This window comes from Entelurus aequoreus, linkage group LG23, assembly GCF_033978785.1.
Source record: "Entelurus aequoreus isolate RoL-2023_Sb linkage group LG23, RoL_Eaeq_v1.1, whole genome shotgun sequence".
Taxonomy (NCBI): Eukaryota; Metazoa; Chordata; class Actinopteri; order Syngnathiformes; family Syngnathidae; genus Entelurus; species Entelurus aequoreus.
Genome location: NC_084753.1, coordinates 16,315,303 through 16,340,002, shown reverse-complemented (window position 1 = coordinate 16,340,002; position 24,700 = coordinate 16,315,303). Strand labels below are relative to the sequence as shown.

The 24,700-nt window shown below is 40.6% G+C and overlaps 3 protein-coding genes across 14 annotated transcripts in view; 2 read left to right on the top strand and 1 right to left on the bottom strand.

Annotated features, from left to right (window-relative positions):
- Positions 1 to 2,407, top strand: part of max (myc associated factor X) — a 39,233-nt gene extending 36,826 nt beyond the window's left edge. For all 10 annotated transcript variants that reach the window (XM_062034424.1, XM_062034423.1, XM_062034427.1 and 7 more), the window contains one exon: positions 1,139 to 2,407. In XM_062034424.1, coding sequence (XP_061890408.1) covers positions 1,139 to 1,326 — 188 coding nt within the window. In that variant the 3' untranslated portion in view covers positions 1,327 to 2,407. The remainder of the gene's footprint in view (positions 1 to 1,138) is intronic.
- Positions 1,739 to 24,511, bottom strand: fntb (farnesyltransferase, CAAX box, beta). The gene is made up of 12 exons (XM_062034416.1): positions 24,319 to 24,511; positions 24,050 to 24,114; positions 15,881 to 15,953; positions 15,453 to 15,544; positions 11,376 to 11,522; positions 11,226 to 11,309; positions 10,491 to 10,577; positions 10,280 to 10,409; positions 8,612 to 8,744; positions 8,412 to 8,523; positions 8,229 to 8,343; positions 1,739 to 2,730 (listed from the first exon to the last, which is right to left on the bottom strand). Exons 1-12 carry the CDS (start codon positions 24,415 to 24,417, stop codon positions 2,599 to 2,601), a joined length of 1,269 nt encoding a protein of 422 aa, XP_061890400.1. The 5' UTR covers positions 24,418 to 24,511; the 3' UTR covers positions 1,739 to 2,598.
- rab15 (RAB15, member RAS oncogene family) overlaps positions 11,358 to 24,700 on the top strand; it is a 44,997-nt gene continuing 31,654 nt past the window's right edge. For 2 of the 3 annotated variants that reach the window (XR_009824212.1, XR_009824211.1), the window contains exon 1: positions 11,361 to 11,548. The gene's annotated coding sequence lies outside the window, so the exon portion shown is untranslated. Of the gene's footprint in view, positions 11,549 to 24,700 lie in introns of all 3 variants that reach the window. The other variant, XM_062034428.1, reaches the window with a different exon arrangement.

Here is a 24,700-nt window from a genome sequence, read left to right as displayed (position 1 = left end):
ATAGGTTTTATTTCTCGAAAATATATTTTGCCCTGTCAGTTTGAATACACATCGACATACAGGCTAGCGGGCGTATATTTCCCACCTTAGCCTATATGTCGATGGGTCATTGACCGGGCTAGCATGCTAAGCATTCGTTGCACGATCATACTGGCTTTGTTAGACAAGATCATAGACTGTATTGGACAATATAGTTTACATACGAAATGTCAATTTCCATTTCTTACAAGTAATAAGAAAACATAAATGCCTGACTTGCCTATCAAGGAGGAAATTAGCAAGTTTGGCCCCTCCATATCCCACACCCCGGATTGTAAATAATTCAATGTATATACTCTGATGATTATCTTGTGATGACTGTATTATGAAAATAGTATATATCTGTATAAATAAATGATAAATGGGTTATACTTGTATAGCGCTTTTCTACCTTCAAGGTACTCAAAGCGCTTTGACAGTATTTCCACATTCACCCATTCACACACACATTCACACACTGATGGCGATACTGCCATGCAAGGCGCTAACCAGCAGCCATCAGGAGCAAGGGTGAAGTGTCTTGCCCAAGGACACAACGGACGTGACTAGGATGGTAGAAGGTGGGGATTGAACCCCAGTAACCAGCAACCCTCCGATTAGATTTACTAAGTTCTGACAAGTTTAGTAACTTTACCAGTGGCAGTAGACAGACGAAGATGGCGGTACGTAACTGGCAACCTGGATGTGACACACTCACAGACGTTGTAATTGGACAAACAGTGGAGGGCGGATCATCGAAATGAAAACAACAAGATTTCGGGGCCGTAAATCTAATTTTAAATGAGCATATGCCGGCTGAACTACTGGTACCAGCCATTTAATGATGACTTGACATGAAATTATTACATATGGCTCCTTTAATACCGGTATTTGTCAGAGGCTGTATAGTACCGTTTTGAGTTCATTACTACTGCAGTACTTTATTAGTACCGGTATACCGTACAACCATAGCATAAATATAAGACACGTGTTTTTCAGAATATTCCCAGGTCGGTCTTGTGATTGCGTGACTGGAGTAGTGATGAAGTGTAAAGAGCGTGTGATGAAAAAGTTGGACTGGTAGTGACGGTTGTTCCTCCATGTTTGCTGTGTCCTGCAGTGCGCGCTCTGGAGAAAGTGAAGGGCTCGGCGCAGCTGCAGACCAACTACTCGTCGTCCGACAGCAGCCTCTACACCAACCCCAAAGGCAGCGCCGTGTCTGCCTTTGACGGCGGCTCAGACTCCAGCTCCGAGTCGGAACCTGAGGAGCCGCCCAATCGCAAGAAGCTGCGAGTGGAGGCCAGCTAGAGAGCGTCTGGCCCTTTCGACGCTTTTCCACCTGACGGCCACCACCACCACCGACATCACCACACCCACCGTTCTGGCTCCTCCCCCTCACTGGACGGGCTCGCACTGGAGACTCATGACCCCCTCAAAAGTCCCCACACCGCTACAACCGTAAGACGGGGCAGGTCTTTGCCCCCTTGTGCAGTTGTCATCGATATTATCCCGTCTCGCAACAATCCAAAACCCAAAAAGAGGCAGCTCGGCTACTTGGGGACTTTTTGAAATGTCCCCTTTAGGTAGCCCCGCCCCCTCCCAGGGTCCATGCGAGGGAGGGGCAGACGCACACCAGACGTACTCCTAAGCACTGCTAGATTATATATTTTTGGTTTATTTTGTTATTCAACATTTAAAAAACAAACAAAAACAGCCTGGTTAGAACATAAACAAATCCTGGGACAAGTTTTTAAAATGCTAAAAATTTCTAGCTTTTCCACAAAAGAATGTCAGCGACACCCGCCCACCTCAGGCTCACTGGATCGCAGATGTTTTCTGCTGTGACACATTTATTAAGACATTAAAAAAATGGATGTTTTGAATGAAAATATTCCTGAACTTGTAACGTATTTTGTCCTTTAGCTTGAAGTAGTGAATGACTTTAGAAGGTTGAATACATTAGGCAGCTTGTTTTATAGACCCCTTGAAAGAAAACAAACAACAACAACAAAAAGGAAGAGAGTATTGATTGGATGTTTTCAAGCTCTAATGTATGTTCTGCATTTTGTAGTCGTCATCTCACAAGTTACGAAACGGCGTCACTTCAACGGGAATGTTCCAAAGTAGCCAATCCGCGCCCCTCTTGTCGATGTGTCGTGCTTTACAAAGTCCAAAATGTCGCTGAATCCCCCAGAGGGGGAACAAGGAAGCAGTTTAGTGTGTGTATTTTGTTTCCATTCAGGATTAGAATTGGTATACCGGGTCTTTGTTTTGTTCGATTCCATTCCATGGAAATTACAAGTATGTTGTACATACTGCCAACAATTGTCTTGCAAGTTGAGGCCTACCTTTATTATGAGACTATAAAATAAACTATTTTATCCTTTAACACGCTTCTTGCACTTCTTGGGTTGTGTGAGGACTTGCACAGATCTCCGCTTACAAGTAAGTAAAGATCCTCCGCAGTATTCAAAAGATTTATTTCCTCAATCATACTGAAACTTTCCTATTCCAGTGTGGCCAACCGCGACTTGACCGCCATTCGCTGCCTGGACGTCCGCACCGAGGACTGACAAGGACCTAGGAGTCTTCTGAGGAACCCGACGGTCTGTCGTCGCTGGAGGTCCGTGTCGGGGCGGGCAGCCGGTGGAAGTGCTGCAAGGCCTGAGCCACCTTCTCTGGGCAGATGTTGTAGACGGGATGCGTAGGAGCCTACGAAATCAGAGAAACACGGTGAAAAGGTAGTTTCAACACTAAATCATCGCGGTTCAAGCAACATATCTCACAGCAGATTAAAATAAATCATGGCAGAAATGCCAGCGGTAATTACCTCCACCATGGTTTGTGCTCAAGAAGTATTTTGACAAAACTTCTAGGAAATAAGTGATTACATTTAGGGTCTGACCTGGATCATTTCTACTAAGTTACCTTACAACAGAGATGTCAAACCCAAGGCCCAGGTGCCAGATCTGACCCACCATAGCAATTTATTTTTAAAAGCCTGAAAGTAACAAGCGCCAATAAAGTACTATATCTTTTCTTACTAAATGTATTCCTGCCTTTATTTTGACCAGAAAAAAAGTGTACTCCATGCAATTGCATACATTTTAAACTTTAATACCTAATAATGTAACAATTATATTTAAATGTGTAAGAATTTAGGTTGGAAAGCAGTAATGTATGAATCTGTAATGTAATGTTAGTTACATTTGTAGGAATTTAGGCTGAAAGTAGTTATCTGTAATATTAATTAACAATTAGTTTTGACTTTCCTAATAATATACTTCAAAAAATGTTTTAGTTAACATAAAAATAAATATGACTTGTGATTTCCAAGCGAGTTGTCCGTTAAATTGTAGACTGTAATAGTGACAATAGATTTTACGTAAAAAAAAAAAAGATGGTCTGCTCAGTCGCCATAAAAAACAGTTACCGTTTTTCTATTTACAGTAATACACCGTAAAACCAATAACCATAGATCTTACTGTAAAAAAAAAAAAAGGCTGCTCGGTAGCTACAATTTTTACGTTAAACAGTGGTACCATTTTCCATTTACAGTAATATGCTGTAAAAAAACCCCACTAAATTCTACTGTAAAATTCTGGCTACAAAGCTGCCTGTCTACGGAGTGCGTAAAAAAAGTATAATGATGAAATGCATATGCAATATAATAGGTGAATCCTAATCCATTTATATCCATTATTGTTATGAGCGACCCTTTAGGGGCAGTCAATGTAGCCCTCAGTGAAAACAAGTTTGACAGCCCTGCCCTACAAGATTTAACTTGTGTGTGCGCGCAAGTGGCTCCGCCTCCACCTGCAGAGACAAAGACAGTGGATGACTGACAAGAGGGTTCACTCTGTTTTTTTATTTTAATACTGATAGCTCCAAAAAGTTATGGGTGGATTTTCATGAAACATTCAGGGAAATTTCAGAAATGAAATAAAAAACAAGTGATTACATTTTCCGGATATTTTCTACCACATTGCGAGCTTCAACTTGTGTGTGTGCGAGCAGCCCCACCTCCACCCGCAGAGACAAAGACACTGGATGACTAACAGAAGTTACTTGCAAAATTTGAATGCACTTTCAGCACGTGTCAGAAATGAGATAAGGAGCAACATTTTGGGGCTGATACGGATCCAGTATGTTTGTGCAATTGGGAAGTCTGTGCTCTTCAAGTACTTTTCTAATTATATTTAAGTATTTAAAAAAATTATTACCTTAGTCTTAAATATACAATATCAATATGAATTCTAATTTTGAATTGTATTTTCCCCCCATAACCCTGCAATGGTTTTTTTATCCACTGTAATGGACCTCGATGAAATAAAATATCTGTATTCCACAATGGGGTCCATAAAAACCACGAGAGAAGTAGGTCATTACATTTTTGCGGTTACTGTGATTTTAAATGAGGAAATTGTTTTTAATTAATAGTTAAGATACCACATTTTCCAATGTCTTCTGTGGTGGTCATAAATACTTGCTGTTACTACTTTTTCATAAAAATATGAAGATGGCTGATGCAACAAACGCATGCAATTATTTCATGCTAAATTAGGCCAATGAGTTTACATACTGCCACAGTTCAAAAATAACATTTTAAAGGGGTAAACGTTTTTTTTAGGACCTGAGGTATTTTTTTTTATACAATGTCAGATAGAAAACATGTTTTACATGTAAAAGGTACTTCAGCCTGAAATATGAAATTATTTTTAAAAAAAATTATACTTTGGGGTTTCAACCATTTAAAAACTGTGAAGATAATATAAAGCCACTGTTTTGTTTTTAATTGAAAACAATCTCTAATAACATCCGACATTAACCAAGATGCACATTTAGAGTCCTAAAGGCACCCTTGCAGGAAAAGATGTGTCCTTTTGCTGCATGCTTTGAATGGGAAAAAGGCTGGTGGATGAAAAATGACAACTAATCCAAAAATAACCAGATTGCATTTGTTTGTTCAAATAAATGTGGGATATAAAACTGCATCTTCAAAGGTTTTCAATTTCAGTTTGTCGTTCATTTTTTCTAATTTAAGTTACAATTTTGGCTAACTGGGTTTTTATTATTATTAATATCCTCTGTCAAATGTGTCCTATATTCATAAAAAATAGCCTGAAAAAATAAAGCTCTTAGGCACAAAATGTCAGTAGGATCTGTAGGTGTTGGCTGCTAAGAATGTCCACACTTAAAAGTGCGCAGAAGAGATGGAGTGTGTCGCCGGCTGCTGCCTATGATGTAACAGGAAACGGCAAGCGACACCACAACTGCTGTGTTTTGACTGAAACCACATGCCACGTTTTCCCCTCATGGCAATAACTTCACTTCTCAACTCCACCCAAACGCCCCTCAGGCCTGTCACAGATTCCCCTCCCTCGTTTGCAATAAAAGGTAACCTAAAACAAAAACACCATTATGTTCTAGTAGACTTGATATCAACTGGTTTGCATATACTGTATATCTCCCAGCTGTTGGCCCCCTGCTGGCCATCGTAGAGAATGCAGGTTGAGGATGCGTAGTCCTCACATTGTTTTCTACACACTCTTAATATAGAATGGCTACATGCAATTTGTTAGCATCTTCTAGACAAACAATGTTTATATTATTTAACGAATTGCTCACGTAGTACACAACAGCCAGATATGTTTTCCTAGTTACATTTCATGTTAATGGTTATCACATGTTCCCCTTTTTGCTGTCGTTAACACCGTTTCTGTCAATCAAAACAAAACAAATGCACTTTTTCTGAAATCTGTTACATCAAGATCAAAACATGTGACGTTTAGGTTGACTTTCAAGGCATGTTTACCAAAATAAAGAAGCATTTGGGCTTTCAACTTGGGAGGTTGTGCTCTACATTGATTATTGCACAACTATATGGTAATAATATTGCATTGTGGGTTCCATTCCAACACCTAGAGTCTAGCATTTAATACAACTGCCACTACTCTATTTGTGTATTTGTTCCTTTGGGCACAACTTTTGACAGCGTGTTGCAGTGTATTTGTTTTTGTGCACTTACTAGAATTGACAATTGCAATATTTACACACTTCCTGTCTCCTTTTTGATTGCGGATTGCAACCACTCGAGTTAGTCCCTCCCCTTCCTGCAACGGTGACTATATATGGTGTTTAGGAACCTAAAATGCACCTAAAAAATTAAATGACCCTTCATAGTTCTGGGCCTTTAAAATGGTGTCGACAGATGAAATACACCTCAAAAGTAGTGATTTTAGGCTTGTTTTCTAACGAGTTTCAGCACATTTTGGAACGCCCACTTTTAACTCCAAAATGTCAGCCTTTTGACGTCAACGACAGAAGACTGGAAGAAATGTCATATTACCGAGTATGTGTTTTGGTAGCATTTTCATCCCGAATAACGATATTTTCGCGCAGATTTTAAAGGAACGATCAAATATTTCTGCCAGGTTGCAGGTTGTAGAAGTACATCTAAAGAGTCAGCCTGCATACATTTACAAATGAATGCAGAAAAAAAAAAGTATGGACACGTGCAAAATGGGAAGGACCAAGCGAAAGGAGTATAATTTGCAGCTATTTTAATAATTCTGACTTCAGGTTTTGGTCGGAGTCTGGATGGTAAAATGAAATTATTAAAGCTAAATGCGATCCTGAAAATCAGGAGCATCCTCAAGGGGAAAAAGACAGGAGTCAGATCCTGTGAAAAAACAGAGGAAGAAGAGCAGACCCGGTGATAGTAAAAGAAGGGGAGCTGCTAGTATCCTATTTTGCATCCTCTTCTACTGATGTTTTCCTCAAGATGCTTGAGGAAACATAGGCTATGGTGTCTTTGGAAGGGAAGCTGGAGGAGAAAAGTTCAGAGAGTTTTTTCCCCCCACTCATGTTAACCACATCAGTAGGGATGGGAATTGATAAGACTTTTACGGTTCTGATTCTAAAAATTCTGGTAGTAATCAATTCTTATTTAGGAAAAAAAGAACAAAAATTACCATCCCTTTTGATTAGTTTAGGTAACATGACCTTAGAAAGCCTACAGTTCCTGTTAACAGGCACATACGTAGCATAGAAAAAATTTAAAATATATTCTTCTGAAGAATTTAACAAAATATGTGGGAATTACACAAGTAACTGTAATATTTAGTAATATGTGATATTAACTCATTGCATGTAAAGTGAGATATGACAAGTCTTATTTATTATAATTTTGGTGTTTATGGCTTACATCTAATGAAAACCTCAGAAAATGTGGGGTTTTAAAAACTGTAAGCCATGATCATCAAAACGATAAAGGCTTGTCATATCTAACTTTGCATGTAATGAGTGAATATCCCAGATTAGTTTCACATTTAAAGTTGAAATGCTGACATGAATACACTTTTACACCATATTAAATGTGTTTTTTATTTCACCTGTATAATATAATTACTTTTCTCTGACTACAATGGAACATTCACCTACCGAATAAATGAGTGTCTACTGTGGTAAATGGTGCAAACTTTTGACCACAAACTTAGTCACTGCTCTGTGACATTTGTCTAGCGGCAGACGTGAACTGAGAGTACTGCCTGCCCGGAAGGCATTCATTCCAATTTAACAAATAATAGCGCTAACGTTACAGGTGGTGTTAATTAGTACTTGTATTTACGGCAGATGACTGCTGCTCGGATGACATTCCATGAGTTTTTTGCATGCTGTGTGTTTAAATGTTTCAGTATATTGCCCGCATGATTTTTGTCAAGAGAATCATTTTACAAAATGGCAAACGATTCTCAGGAATTTCTACACTGAAAATCGGTTCTGCACAAGGAACTTTTTTTCGATTCCGTACCCATCAGTTTTTAAGTAATCATGGCAAAAAAAATCATGAAAATAATATTTTTACCCGTCTCTGTCTATGTGGGAAATGGGGCTCCAGTTCTGTAGACGACGTCACGCAGAGAGGGGCAACATATCGAGTCTGGCGATGCAAAGGTAGCGTTCCCAAGTACAGTTGGTTATCTACCCATTACTCAAAAATTATTTGACATTATGGGAAATGAATTCATTGTCAGGAGCAAAAAATACACGGAGAACTTGTTGGTGAAATTTCGGTTATGTGGACGCTACGGGTCCTTTAAGTCGGGAAGTGTGGAAATTGAGACACAGATCATGTTTTAATGCTAAGCGAGCTATCTGGCCACACGTGTGTGTGTGTGTGTGTGTGTGTGTGTGTGTTGCAGGCTCACCAATTTGTTCTGCTCCTTGCCCAGGACCATCTCATGATGGCTGTCCATGTTCCCAAAATGCTGCGCTACAGAGAGGCCGCTCAGGCAGTAGCATGTGTGGTAAAAGTCTCTCGATCTAGACGAGAGCCAAACTGAAGTTATTATTACTATTATTATTTTGTTATTGTGCGTGTATGTACTGACTTGCCAGGCTTATCTAGCAAGCCCCCTGTTGGGTTCTGGCAGCAGAGGAGGATGTACTCCTGCAAGGCTTGCTGCTCAAACATCCACCTGTGTCGACTCAACTCCGTCTCCCCTGTGATAAAGAGGCAGGCAAAGTTAAAAAAAACAAAAAACAACCTAACTCACAGCGGGCGGTGTCACGAGTTTGAATAAAAGGTCACCTTCTTTGAACAGAGCTCTATGGAGGAGCGGCAGGAGTCCCGCCTGCCAGTAGGAGTAGCAGCCGTCCACCAGTTTGTTGCAGCGACCCTGGAAGCCTCCTTCGAAACGCATTTGTCTGCTCACCACCCACCTCTGTCAACACCACACAGCAGGTTGTTTTCCCTTTACCGTTTGCCATACATTCATTTATTTTGGCAGCCCTGATAAACACATCATAATGGGACTCTGTGTGAACGTAGCTTGCCGTTTCATAGCAAATCTGTCGTTACATTTAGCGAGTATTCAGCCCCTTTAAATGATTTTTTTCTCCCCAAAAAAGTTTTTACACTAAACAAGAGTGTTGAATGGTTAATTCAACAGTATTGCAGTCTAAAACAGCATATTTGTCAATACAAACAAGTATCAAATAATCATAGTTGCATATTAGTGTTATTAAAACTACTATTGTTTTTTGAGTAATTTCACTTGAGCAAACATTCCACTCTAAAATATTATGAAAGTATGTACTATGATTCTTGCTGGTATTCTATGAGAATGCAATTGGCATCAACACTCAAGGCTTCGCATTGGTATCGTTTCAAAAGTAAAAAAGTTGCATAAGGACACCCCTAATAATAGTCAAGACTAATAAGAAGACATTTAAAAAATTCAAAGAGGTTAGATTAGACATGGTTGTTTTGTTCAGATAGTTTAGCAAATATTGATTGACCTACATTGTAAAGTAGGGCTGGGCGATAAAACTATCAATATACATCCCAAATCAATATCAATTAAAAGATATTGATCGGAGGAAAACGTAAGTTGCGAAGCAAGGTTGGTTGCATGGACAAAGGCACTCGCTCTCTGGTAACCGAGCAACAGAGGAAGTGATCACTGATCAGTGTGCGTGACACGGTAAGAGCCAATAACAGTAGCAACTATCACGTTTAGTATCACGGTTGATTATTTGCATGGAGTGAGAAGAGAAAGTAAAAATGAAAAAATTGTGGATAAAACAAGAAAAGTCACCTCGAAAGTATCGCAATTTTTAAAGATTTTTTTAAAACGGTCAAACTAGTCGGACCAAAGTGGTCTTTAAATGATGCAAGACCGGTAATACTTTCAGAGCACAGCCTGGCACTACACGTGCAGAAAATAGTTCTCAGGTTTCTCTGTTTTCACATTTTGCCATATTTTGTTACACTTTATCAAGCATTTCTTACATAATCCTTATTTTGCTACCTTCATTTTAAAGGCTTATTGTTAAGCGTCCAATATCATTTTAGAATTTGTTGACATTGAGTGTTTTCCATACTTGTGTTGACATTGCCTTTCCTTTCTGCCTTGATAGTTGAGGGGATTATAATCAGAGGAAGGTTACATTTTAAATACAAATGTTTACATTTAAAATATTTTTCTCTGGGTCCGAAAAAAATATCAATAGTTATCGATATCGACTGATATAAAACACTTATATCGTGGTACAATTTTCAGCCATATTGTACGGTAATAGTTTTAGTATGTTTTGTGTACAAAATGTATCAAAGTGTCCCCAGTTTCTAATACATTTCTGTATCTGGCCCTCGCTGGAAAAAATTTGGACACCCCTGGTCTGGAACTAGTAGTGCGAGAACACCCCAAGCACAACTGAAAGTGCCAAAACAAAACATGGTGCACGGTTTCCTCACCAGTAAGGCTTTGAGATCCAGCATGTGCTCTTTTCCCAGGATGACTAGAGCAGCGGTGCCACAGAACGTATACCCGCCGTGGGCCTCCAGACCTGGCACCCCGCTGAGCCCGCCTTCCCAGTTCTGACACCTGCGCGCCGTGCAAAAATCTCAAGCGTTGGCTTGACGGCGAGCGTGAATAAATTAAAACATGTCTACCTTCGGGACGTACCTGAGGATCCAGTTAGTGGTGTCTTCAAAGAGTGCGGGAGTGAGGATGTTTGTGAGCGATGCTACGGATGCTGCACAGTACGCACTCCTGTAAAAGTACACACAACACACACATATGTGTATATATATATACACGTATATATATACAGTATGTATGACAGTATGTATGACACCTGCACATATTTATGTATATATATATATATAATATTCTGTATATGTACATATATACACATAAATATGTATATATATATACACATGTATATGTACATATATTTATATATACACATAAATATGTATATATATACACATGTATATGTACATATATTTATACATATATATACCCGTATATATATATGTGCACACATATATATACATATACACACACGTATATATGTATATGTACACATGTATATGTACATATATATATACTCACATATGTGTGTCATATATATACACGTATATAAATATACACATATGTATGTGTACATATATATATATATACACACACACACATGTATATTTAAATATATATATATGTATATTTATATATATATATTTAAATATATATATATATATATATACTGTATATATTTCAATATATATATACACACACACACACACAAATCTTATTTCTTTGAATACACACACACACACACACACAAACATATATACATATATTAATGTATTTCTAGCTTCTAAGTGATAAAGCAGGATGTGCCACCTTCTGGTTTCTCACCTGACGTCCACTTCCCCTCCCACGTGCATCAAAAAGGAGCCATCTGGCTGCTTCACTGACCATAGGAAATCTAACAACTTCTCCCTGTGGAGGAGAAACAATATGCTCATCGTTATGGTAACACACTTCTTAAATGCCCTAGATCCGTACCGGTCTATGATGTCGTAAGCTTCCTCTGTGCCGATGATGCAGAGGGCGTTGACGGCAGCGTAAGTGGGCGCCAGGTGGGCGAGCTGAGCCGGGCCGCCGCCGAAGCCTCCCGTCGGGCTCTGACAGTGAGACAGGAACTGACACACGCTGAGAGGGAGACACCAGGACGTGATGTAAGTACACAAAGCAAAGATGTGAAGAGGAAGGTAGGATTTCTTTTCATCCTTTGCCATGGCCAGTGACCACATGACTACCGTGTAAATGTCAGAATAATTGCTAAAGCTCAGCTAAGTTGGCTATGACATGAGCAAAAACTGGGGTATAGGCTGAATTGGGCATAGAGTGTGTCTTCTATTTCGGAACCGCCTCATATACAAGGGGGTCATTTTGCCAAATCACGCGCCCCTACCGTGTTGTCTGTGCTATTATTTTTCAGACAAATACACCACGATCGCTGCTATTAAACTCCAAATTTTGCCCTCTATGTCGGCTTGACTTGAAATTTCTCACACAGCATCCTTGGAAAAAAACGCCAATCACTGTAATTTAGCATGTTAAACAGGATCACCTCAAATGTTGGTACAAGCACAGGTGTGTCAAATTTGAGCAAGACAAGTTGAAAAACATGGCCGCCATTAACGAAAACAATGACCATATTTTGCTTTATTCATTATTGGCGTATTTCTTGCTACTTTATGTTGTATATTTTTATATGAAATTTCCAGTTCATTTTCTCATTATTACACCCTCAAAATTTGTTTTATTTTACTTTTTCATTGTCCGTCTATTTGTATTTGTGCTGCTACCGAATTGCATTATTTATTTTACTGAGATTCAGAGAAAGTCTGTTTTTGTCAAACCATCTCTTTAATTTATTAATTTCTTCTGTTATTGTTTGTATCGTCTTCTGTGTGTTCTCTCCTCGCAGACGTTGTGTCGCGTGTTTACCTCACACAAGACGTAATCAGTGGCTCTCCAGTGTTGATGGCGAACCTTCACTTCCCATACTTGTCTTCTTTCCGAGAAACGATGTAAAAGCGTTCCACGTTTCTCACGGGTGGAGCAGCCCCATGCTGCACAACGGGGCATTTTTACACGTCGAAAAACTAACGAGGACACGCCGCAGACACATAGCATCACCTCAAAGTTGGTAGCAATTATGGCGCCCTGTAGTCCTTTTGATCAATCACTGAGGATATCGCCTGAAACCGGGTTGGCCGTACTCTCTTTCTACACGACCCTGATCTGTGTAACATGCATGCTGGCATGTCTTCTGAAGCATAAGGGGCGCCACAGATGTCATTTACAGAAAGTGTATTTTGTGATGGCATTTGTCAAAATTCTTTAGTTCTTCATGATATCATTTTCCTCCTGCCTCACCACTGCTGCACTGTCAGTGTATTGTGTTGTCGTCTGCGCTAGATATCCTATAAAGTTACAGGAAGTCCTCGGGTTACGAACGAGTTCCGTTCTTACGTCCGTTTGTAAGTCGGTTTTGTATGTAAGTCGGAACAGAAGCCTATTTTTTGCAGGTACGTACGTGAATCTGATTATAACCAACAACACATGTAAAAACAGTTTACATAAATATAATATAAACAACATTTGAGTTTCAGCACTTACTTTTATTGTGGTTTGCACTAACTGGTAACCGAAGACAGGCTTATTCGGAAGAGCCTTAAGCAAAGGAAGTTGGAGAGTCTGGCTTGATTGGAGGCACAAGGTCTTGTGATGCTGTAGAGGTATAAGGCACAGGGTCTTGTGATGCTGTAGAGGTAGAAGGCACAGGGTCTTGTGATGCTGTAGAGGTAGAAGGCACAGGGTCTTGTGATGCTGTAGAGGTATAAGGCACAGGGTCTTGTGATGCTGTAGAGGTAGAAGGCACAGGGTCTTGTGATGCTGTAGAGGTAGAAGGCACAGGGTCTTGTGATGCTGTAGAGGTAGAAGACACAGGGTCTTGTGATGCTGTAGAGGTAGAAGACACAGGGTCTTGTGATGCTGTAGAGGTAGAAGACACAGGGTCTTGTGATGCTGTAGAGGTAGAAGACACAGGGTCTTGTGATGTTGTAGAGGTAGAAGACACAGGGTCTTGTGATGCTGTAGAGGTAGAGGGCACAGGGTCTTGTGATGCTGTAGAGGTAGAAGGCACAGAGTCCTGTGATGGAGTCCTTGCAACATTCTTGATGAAACAATCAAGAGAAGATTGATAAGAAGCTTTCTTTTTCTCTTCGAACATCTCCTTGTAACACCTCAGAGAATCTGTCACAGATCTGTAGACCTTAGTGTATCTTGCTGAGTTGGGATCTTGGCCTTCTATCATTGACATTCCTTCTTCGGTCATCCGAAGAGCTTCTGCCAATGCCTTGGCTGTAAATCTCTTGGGTTGTGGCTCTTCTTCTGCATCCACTTATTCTATCATCTGCTTCTCCAGTTCAATGACGTCCTCAGTGCTCAGCTCCTCACCGTGAGATTCGAGCAGCTGTGTCACATCATCCATCTCCAATTCGAGTTGCAGCTGGTTACCAAGATCCACCAAATTCTCAGTCACTTCTTCAACTGTATCCTGAAAACCGTGAAAATCATTCACAAATTGAGGGCCAAGCTTTCTCTACACACCATTCATATTGGAAATGTTAACCTCATCCCATGCATCAGCAATGTTCTTGACAGCTTCATAGATGTTGTATTCCTTTAACTACTTGCCATCTGGTCCTTCAGTTGCTTTGACAGCCTTTGAGAATGTCCTCCGTATATGGTAGGCTTTGAAAGAGGCAATCACACCTTGGTCTATTGGCTGGAGAAGGGATGTAGTATTTGGTGGAAGGTACGCAACTTTAATATTCGGATTAAAGTCATCTAAAAATGCAGGATGGCCAGGTGCATTGTCAAGAACTAACAAAATCTTGAAAGGAATGTTCTTTGCAGTGCAGTATCTATTCAACCTCGGGTACAAAATGACTGGTAAACCAATCTTCAAAGATGGCCAATGTTACCCAAGCCTCCCTGATGACTGGAAGTGAGCCCTTCCAAATACCCTTGAAAGCCCTTGGGTTCTCAGATTGGTAAACAAGCAAAGACTTAAGTTTACAGTCTCCCGCAGCATTCCCTCCAAGCAAAAGTGTAAGTCTCTCCTTAGTCACTTTATGTCCTGGCGCTGATTTCTCTTCCTTGGCGATGTACGTACGATCCGGCATCCGCTTCCAGAACAAGCCTGTCTCATCCACGTTGAATACTTGTTCGGCACTGTAATCCCCCTCCTTTATTATTTCAGCGAACGTATCAGGAAAGTCACGCACTGCAGCATGATTCGTACTTGCTGCTTCCACTTGCACTTTATTATTATGCAAATCCGCAAGAGACCTGAAGCGGTAAAGCCAGGCACGACTGGCAGAAAACTCTTCACTTTCAGCCTTTAACTTTTTAAAAATACTTTTAGCCTTTTCTTGAATCAGCATCATGCTGATGGGCATACGACGCTGATTTTGGTCTTCCAGCCAAAGCACTGATATTCGTTCCATCTCGATAATGAGGCCACTTCGTTGTTTAGTAATCACTGTAGACTTCATCAGTGCCGAACCTTTTACATGTGCTTCGTCCTTCACAACAGCGCCTACGGTCGAACGGCTTAAAGACAATGCTTTCCCAATGATCAATGGCGTCTCACCTTTTTCAGAACGCTTTATTATCTCCAGTTTCACCTCCATCGTGATAGCCTTCCTCTTTGATTTGCAACCTGCACTCGCATCTGCTGCACGTTTGGGAGGCTAGATGAGTCCAAAAAAGTGTTGAAAATGCACGGAACACAAATGATGCACAAAACTTTTCAATCCAATGTTGATAAACTCGTCAGCGCCTCCCCAACCCCGGAGACCGTTCGTAACGACAAGTTGCCGTAAGTCGAAATGCCGTAAACCGGGGACTTCCTGTAATGTAAATGATACTGTTGCATAAGAATGCTGCAGTGGATGCCTGGTATGTAGTAGTTTAGTCGGCTTCATTAAGGCGCTCGTGGTCGTGTTGCTGCACTTGCCACGAGCACCCAAGTGTGATAAGTACGCGCGAGTGTGCGTGACTCACTCCGAGGCCACGTTGGCGGGTACAGGCTCGTCCAGTAACTCCAGACTGTGAAGAATCCAGAAGCACAGCCATGGTCTGCTGGCATCCAGACACTACACAAATGTAAACACAGCAGATGGACAGTTACAGCCGCTGATAAGAATACAGAGCACACAAAGAGGACATTCAAGTAGATGGCAAATGATGGAGAAAAGTTATCTGTATGTAGCTTCTACTTAGCATTAGCTTTACTTCCATCTGCATCAGGGACAAGGCCATAAATGTGACTGAGTGAGGACCTTGCACATCATTACGAATACTGCAGCGTGTAAGTCAAAGTAAGAGCAGTGCTTTGCATCAGCCTCGCTTTTCTTTTTATATGCTAACTTCAAGGACACACACACACACACACACACACAAAGTAATCTGGAAGTGTGATTGCATGGCACCTCATAAGAGTCTGATAAATGCCGTAAGCCCTTCTTGAGATACTGGTAGTGTTGATCCCTCAGCAACGTCGGCCTGTGGATGACAACATAAAACAAGTAGCATTTTAAAGCACATGCAAAGGTAGACATCAAACAGTGCCAAACCCTAAGTGGTAAGGATGGGACTCTAACACCAACTCACAATTCCATTCCGATTCTTGGAGTGACCATTCCATGCAGAATGGATTCTCGCTATATATAATATTTGATAACAAAAATTATAAAAAAAAACATTTTCAAAACATGTTTCAACAGCTCCTCTTGGCTGTTAATGTAAGGTGTATTTACGTAGCAAGTAAGCGCAAAGATGGCCAAAAAAAAACGTTTTCCCAAATTGATTTTTTTTTTAAAACAGGAAATGTTGTTGGGTAAAAACATCATTGCACACAGACTCATTTTGCGCACACAGATTCATATTACATGCGCACAGCCTCTGTTTGTGCTCGCGGTGTCTTTCTTTCTGTATGCGCACGACATTCCACCCATTCCGCACACAGTTCGAGGGTAACACCGCCCTCGAGTTTTTTCTATTCAATGCCCACCCTTAAGTGCAAAAGGGTGAACACTGCGTGCCTAGAAAGATAAAGACACATTGCCGCACGAGCACAATCCGCGCACAAGTAAAGTCCACGCACAAGTGTGCAAGAGCAGAGTCAAGGCACAAGTGCGCACAATCCGCACACGAGCGCAGAAAGTCCACACACGAGTGCAAACACAGTCTGCACAAGCTAACAGTCCGCACGCAAACACTCTCCGCCTATGAGCATAAACAATCAGCGCACAAGTAGAGCCCCCACAGGAGTGCAAGTACGCAAAGAGTCCGCGCATAAGTGCAAACAGTCTGTGCACATGCAGTCCGGGCACGAGCGTAAAATGAGTCTGCGCTCATGCAGTGTTTTTTTTTGTGCACAAAGATTTTGCTGCCATAATCATACTTTCAATTAGTTCTTCTTTAAAGGGGAACTGCACTTTTTCGTTCAAAATCATTATGACAGACAAGAAGACAAAAGTTTCTTTTTGTTGCTTTCGAATATATAAAAAGGTGGCTAGGCGGCTAGCAATGCAGCTCATGCGAGCAATCAATTCTACCTCTAAATCACTTTAAAAATGCATTCAAAAACCGTCAGCAATACTTAATTTACTGTAACCTGTATAATAACCAAGCTGACATTGTTATTGTAAGAGCAAACACTGAGGAACTCTTTTTTTTAGCGTAGTAACACGTCGGCATACTTCAGTATTAGCCGTAAAAGCTAACTACAGCAAGAGATAATCTAGCTTCTACGTCAGCACGAATTGCGTTTGAGTTTGTAATGCACAAAACTGCAATAGGACACCAATCTGTACTGACTGAAAAACATGAACAATCGTGTTACAGTATCTGTAATGTATTAGCTCACATGTCATGTTTTGTTTGTACACAGCTAGCCAGACTGCGTATGCGCGCATGACATACTGCGTGTATCATGAACAATATAAAGTGTGACTAACTCGATGGACTGTTGTCTGTTTGGTCCAGCTGGCCCGGGACGTTTTTTCCAGTTTATTTGGGTAAGCACGCCATTTATGTCGAAATAGCTTGTCTTCAAATTCCACATTTTGCAGCTTCGAGTCACTTTCACCTCACTCTCTCGGCTTCCGTCTGCTCCAACGTCTCACTCTTCCTTCGTGCTCGCTTCTAGAAGCAGTAGTTCATCCTCCATATATTCCAATTCAAAAAGATATGGTTGTGAATCCTCATTTGTCCTAAAATAGTTGTCTTTGTTTGTTACCGAATCTGCCATGATTAGAAGACATAAACAACTTTGTATCTAGAAGTAGGAACACATTTGATGCCAGAAGTCAGGCGTGCGCTGCTATTGAAATGGAAATCAATGCGCCAAGGTATTAGTTCCGGCTGTGCATAAAATGACCAAAATACATTATATATTGAACATATTACATATTGTTATGAACATGTCTGTTACTAAATTATATATAGACTTGTAGTGTGTATATAAAACGTTGAAGGGTTTTGAAGTTGTTTTAGAGGCTTTGAAGGCTACAACGTTGACCCCCATTCCGAGCCTTTTTTTTAAACATCTTTAAAATCCTTAAAAAAAAGGACATACGTGTTCCTGTCTCTCATAATGATTGTGAACGGTAGGCAAAACAGTTCCCCTTTAAATATTCTGCAGCACCTTTGGCCCTCAGAGCCACCTCGGTTATGATATTAAAGAAAATTAATAGGATTATTCTCCCAAAACATGCTTGAACAAACCTAACCTAGGTGTTTTACTATCCACACTCTCTGAACACCTGGATTATCTTTTCAAATATACAAACAAGAAGAAAAAGAAAATGTGTTATCTTGCTTCTCTGCAATGTTGAGGATCAGGCAGTCGTCATAGAAATGAGATGAGTCAGCGCGCACGACGAGGTGACAGGAGAACATCTGAGGCATCTTTGCAATTAAACGCAGACAGCGACAAGGGCTCCCGTTAATGTGTCGTAATCAAAGTTAATTGAGCCAATAGAAGCAGAGCAGTTTTGTCATGTGGCGAGTAGTCCGCCTGACAAACCCAATCTATGCTGTTTCACTGTCGTCACATGCATGATAGTTACAATTACATAATCCTTGTCTGGTATAACTAAGAAAATTACGCAAATTTGCAGAATAATTGGAGAGCTTTGGGTTTAGCATCACATCTTCTGCAGAGAGACACCCAATCCGTTGTCATAGTGATACAGGAGAATATATTACCAGGAATCATATATTGTTTTCAAATAAAATAATTGCGAATGTGCTAATTACAAACTTTCAACCTTGTAATGTTTCATCCATAAATTCATAATTTAAATGACTTTTCTTCTGCTTTACCTTTGACTACCTCATCATTTGGTTTCGCAACATGTTCCACATCTAAATTTTATATGAATTAAAATGAATTTGAATATGGTTTAGGGCTGGGCCGATAAAATGATATCAATAGACATGTAATCAATAAACACTAAAAAATGCATTCGATAAAATATTGATTTATACATACCTATATATAATTTTTTTTTGGTTAGTAGAAACCGGAGCAAGGTTGGCTTTCATGAACAAAGACACTCGCGCTCTAGTAACCTAGCAAAACAGGAAGTGATCACTGATCAGTTGGAGGGACACGCAAACAGCCAATCAGGTAACATTATCAAACTATCGCGTGTGGTTGTGCCATCTCACTGTTTATTCTTTGCTTGGAGTGAGAAGAGAAATTAAAAATTTGTGCTGCAGAGTGAAGAAATTGTTGATTGTCTTCCGTTCCCTATTTGGGGTACACGGAAACAACATGTAGGAACTACTAACTGGGGCAGTATAACTCGGTTGGTAGAGTGGCCGTGCCAGCAACTTGGGGGTTCCAGGTTCGATCCCCGCTTCCGCCATCCTAGTCACTACCGTTGTGTCCTTGGGCAAGACACTTTACCCACCCGCTCCCAGTGCCAACCACACTGGTTTAAATGTAACTTAGATATTGGGTTTCACTATGTAAAAGCGCTTTGAGTCACGAGAGAAAAGCGCTATATAAATATAATTCACTCCACTGAAGTGCAGGACTTTACAAATAAAACTAATCAAAAATACAATGGATGTACTACCTTTTAAATAATAGTAATTTGGTCCAATACACAATATTTTAAACAATAATTACTGCATAACATAAATAATTTTTACATACTTAAATAAGAATAACATCCATCCATCCATTTTCTACCGCTTGTCCCTTTCAGGGTCGCGGGGGGTGCTGGAGCTTATCTCAGCTGCATTCGGGGTACACCCTGGACAAGTCGCCACCTCATCACAGGGCCAACACAGATAGACAGACAACATTCACACTCACATTCACAAACTAGGGCCAATTTAGTGTTGCCAATCAACCTATCCCCAGGTGCATGTTTTTGGAGGTGGGCGGAAGCCAGTAACCTGACTCTCACCAGATCCTTGTAGTTCGCTGAGCTCCACACAAGGATCTGGGACTTCTCAATAGTAGATGTATTTCAGAAGGCGGGGCCTTGTAAAAAAAAAAAATCGTATGTGATTGGATAAACCACTTGTCCGTTATATTGAATGACGTGCTACTTCAACCACTCACATCAAAATCAACCCGTGACGCTGATGAGAGCGACGCTGGGAAATCCAAAACCAAACAGCCGACATATTAGAAAAAGGCGATACGAAAAGTTCTATGTTTATCTTTTAAATAATTAATATTTGATAGATTCGACAAAACAGTTGCATTAGCAGAATCAATGTCAGCACACGACTCCTCGCTGCGTGCCGCCATTGTTGTTTGAATCAAACAAACGTCACATCTATGAAATCCCGCCCGGCGATCCTGATTGATTCATAATTTTTTGCTATCTTGAAGGAGTTTGCAATGCCCTTGAGCACAGATCCTTGTGTGGAGCTCAGCGAACTACAAGGATCTGGCGAGAGTCAGGTTAGGATGTCGGAGTACCCAGAGGGAACCCACGCAGTCACGGGGAGATCTTGCAAACTCCACACAGACCAAATTAAATGACAGCCGTAACTTCCTGGTTTCTCTATGTTTACATTTTCACACTTTGCACTATTTTGTTACACTTAATTAAGCATTTCTTACATATTCATTATTTTTACACCTACATTTTTAAGGCCTACTGAAACCCACTACTACCGACCACGCAGTCTGATAGTTTATATATCAATGATGAAATCTTAACATTATAACACATGCCAATACGGCCGGGTTAACTTATAAAGTGACATTTTAAATTTGCCGCTAAACTTCCGGTTCGAAACGCCTCTGAGGATGACGTATGCGCGTGACGTAGCCCGGCGAACACGGGTATGCCTTCCACATTGAAGCCAATACGAAAAAGCTCTGTTTTCATTTCATAATTCCACAGTATTCTGGACATCTGTGTTCGTGAATCTGTTGCAATCATGTTCATTGCATTATGGAGAAGGAAGCTGAGCAAGCAAAGAAGAAAGTTGTCGGTGCGAAATGGACGTATTTTTCGAACGTAGTCAGCAACAACAGTACACAGCCGGCGCTTCTTTGTTTACATTCCCGAAAGATGCAGTCAAGATGGAAGAACTCGGATAACAGAGACTCTAACCAGGAGGACTTTTGACTTCGATACACAGACGCCTGTAGAGAACTGGGACAACACAGACTCTTACCAGGATTACTTTGATTTGGATGACAAAGACGCAGACGTGCTACTGTGAGTATGCAGCTTTGGCTTCTAAACATTTGATCGCTTGACCGTATGTGCGCAACTTTTTTTTTGCGTATGTACGTAAATTTTTAAAAATATATAAGCTTTATGAACCTTGGGTTAGGTGAACGGTCTTTTGGGCTGAGTGATTGTGTGTGTTGATCAGGTGTTTGAATTGTATTGGCGTGTTCTATGGAGCTAGGAGCTAGCAGAGGAGCTAGGAGCTAGCGTAACAAACACGCAGGTGTTTTTATGCAGGATTAATTTGTGGCATATTAAATATAAGCCTGGTTGTGTTGTGGCTAATAGAGTATATATATGTCTTGTGTTTATTTACTGTTGTAGTCATTCCCAGCTGAATATCAGGTCACCCCCGGCTCTCACAGCATCTTCCCTATCTGAATAGCTTCAACTCCCCACTAGTCCTTCACTTGCACTTTACTCATCCTCAAATCTTTCATCCTCGCTCAAATTAATGGGGAAATAGTCGCTTTCTCGGTCCGAATCTCTCTCACTTCATGCGGCCATCATTGTAAACAATAGGGAACTTTGCGTATATGTTCAACTGACTACGTCACGCTACTTCCGGTAGGGGCAAGCCTTTTTTTTTTACCAGATACCAAAAGTTGCAATCTTTATCGTCGTTGTTCTATACTAAATCCTTTCAGCAAAAATATGGCAATATCGCGAAATGATCAAGTATGACACATAGAATAGATCTGCTATCCCTGTTTAAATAAAAAAAAATCATTTCAGTAGGCCTTTAAGAGGTGTTTTTCAGTGTTAAATGTGATTGTAGAATTTTTTTTACATTGATTGAGTGTTTTCCATACTTGTGTTGACATTTCCTTTCATTTCAACGTACTCAGATAAATGCTTTAAAATGTGATATCGGAAATTATCGGTATCAGTTTCAAAAAGTAAAATGTATTACTTTTTAAAACGCCGCTGTGTACACGGACATAGGGAGACGTACAGAGCGCCAATAAACCTTAAAGGCACTGCCTTTGCGTGCCGACCCAATCACATAATATCTACGGCTTTCCACACACACACAAGTGAATGCAACGCTACTTGGTCAACAGCCATACAGGTCACACTGAGGGTAGCCGTATAAACAACTTTAACACTGTTACAAATATGCGCCACACTGTGAACCCACACCAAACAAGAATGGCAAACACATTTCGGGAGAACATCCGCACTGTAACACAACATAAACACAACAGAACAAATACCCAGAACCCCTTGCAGCACTAACTCTTCCGGGACGCTACAATATACACCCCCCCCCCCCAACCCAACCTCCTCATGCTCTCTCAGGGAGAGCATGTCCCAAATTCCAAGCTGCTCTTTTGAGGCATGTTAAAAAAAAAAGCACTTTGTGACTTCAATAATAAATATGGCAGTGCCATGTTGGCATTTTTTTCCATAACTTGAGTTGATTTATTTTGGAAAACCTTGTTACATTGTTTAATGCATCCAGCGGGGCATCACAACAATTAGGCATAATAATGTGTTAATTCCACGACTGTATATATCGGTATCGGTTGATATCGGAATCGGTAATTAAGAGTTGGACAATATCGGATATCGGAAAAAAAGCCATTATCGGACATCTCTAGTTGTGAGTTCAAACCCCGGCCGAATCATACCAAAGACTATAAAAATGGGACCCATTACCTCCCTGCTTGGCACTCAGCATCAAAGGTTGGAATTGGGTGTTAAATCACCATAAATTATTCCCGGGCACTGCCACTGCTGCTGCTCACTGCTCCCCTCACCTCCCAGGGGGTGAACAAGGGGATGGGTCAAATGCAGAGGACAAATTTCACCACACCTAGTGTGTGTGACCATCATTGGTACTTTAATTTGTGCCTTGATAGCTGAGAGGAATATACCGTATTTTTCGGACTATAAGTCGCAGGTTTTTTCATAGTTTGGCCGGGGGTGCGACTTATACTCAGGAGCGACTTATGTGTGAAATTATTAACCCATTACCTTAAAATATCAAATAATATTATTTAGCTCATTCACGTAAGAGACTAGACGTATAAGATTTCATGGGATTTAGCGATTAGGAGTGACAGATTGTTTGGTAAACGTATAGCATGTTCTATATGTTATAGTTATTTGAATGACTCTTACCATAATATGTTACGTTAACATACCAGGCACGTTCTCAGTTGGTTATTTATGCCTCATATAACGTACACTTATTCAGTTCACTATTCTTTATTTATTTTAAATTGCTTTTCAAATGTCTACTCTTGGTGTTGGGTTTTATCAAATACATTTCCCCCCAAAAATGTGACTTATACTCCAGTGCGACTTATATATGTTTTTTTCCTTCTTTATTATGCATTTTCGGCCGGTGCGACTTATAGTCTGAATAATACGGTAATCATCCATCCATTTTCTACCGCTTGTCCTTTTCGGAGTCGCGGGGGGAGCTGGAGCCTATCTCAGCTGCATTCGGGCGGAAGGCGGGGTACACCCTGGACAAGTCACCACCTCACCAGAGGAAGGTTAATTTAAAATCAAAATGTTGATATTTAATATACTTCCCCTGGTTATTATTTTCGAAAGGTCATAAAAAATATCAATAATTATCGATTTCGACTGATGTAAAACAGTTATCGTGATACAGTGAACCAGGTTTTCTTTATTATACTGACTAAGCAATGACGCCAAATGACCAGTAGGAGGCAGCAGTAAACATCATGTGCCTACATTAACGTAAAGAAGAACAGCTCTACCACTATTTGTCATTTTCAAAATATTACAAGCGCTGTCAAAGTTGAGTGTCAATGGAACATTTTTGTTGTTTAACTTTGAGAAAAAGTGTGAAAAGAGTACTCAGAGACACGCGTTTGAGTAAAGTATAATGCAGCAGGTACTTACTTTGGTATGCTGTGGATTTGTTTGTAAACATCGATGACATCTTCAATGCTGCGTTCAACCTTTTTCTGTTCCAAAAAGAAAGGCAAAAAAAAAGCAATGAACCTTCCAACTCGATCACGCCTCTCAATGACCCCCCGCTTAATATGATTTAAGCAATACAATATAATTATAAAATGACCGTTACATATGTGACATGCATGCAAGGAATCGATGTTCCTCTGAGTCAGATTTACAATTAGCATTAGCAGCTAATCTCCGCTCGTGCTCACCTGCTCCCGTGAAGTCACACTTTCCACCCCGTCATCCGAGTACATCTCGGCGGGGTGACCTTCCCCAAAACACCGCAGGGGAGTCTGTACACCGTCCATTGTGATTCCGAGAACCCCGCCTGTGGTGCTGTGTGCTACTTTGTTTTGACGGTGCGCTCACTTTCAACGCTAGTACGCTGACTTCCTGTTACGGTTGGAGCAACCGGAAGTGACGTTGTCTGCCTACATACGACGAATGTGTGCGTGTCACTGTCATTTGTCCGGCGGTGGCACATAATTCTTACACTCACCAAAATGTATACACGCTATTAAGAAATTGTGATAAGTATATTTTCTGGCGGGGGAAAAATATTTCAAACGCAGGTTCCGTTCAATTAACAAA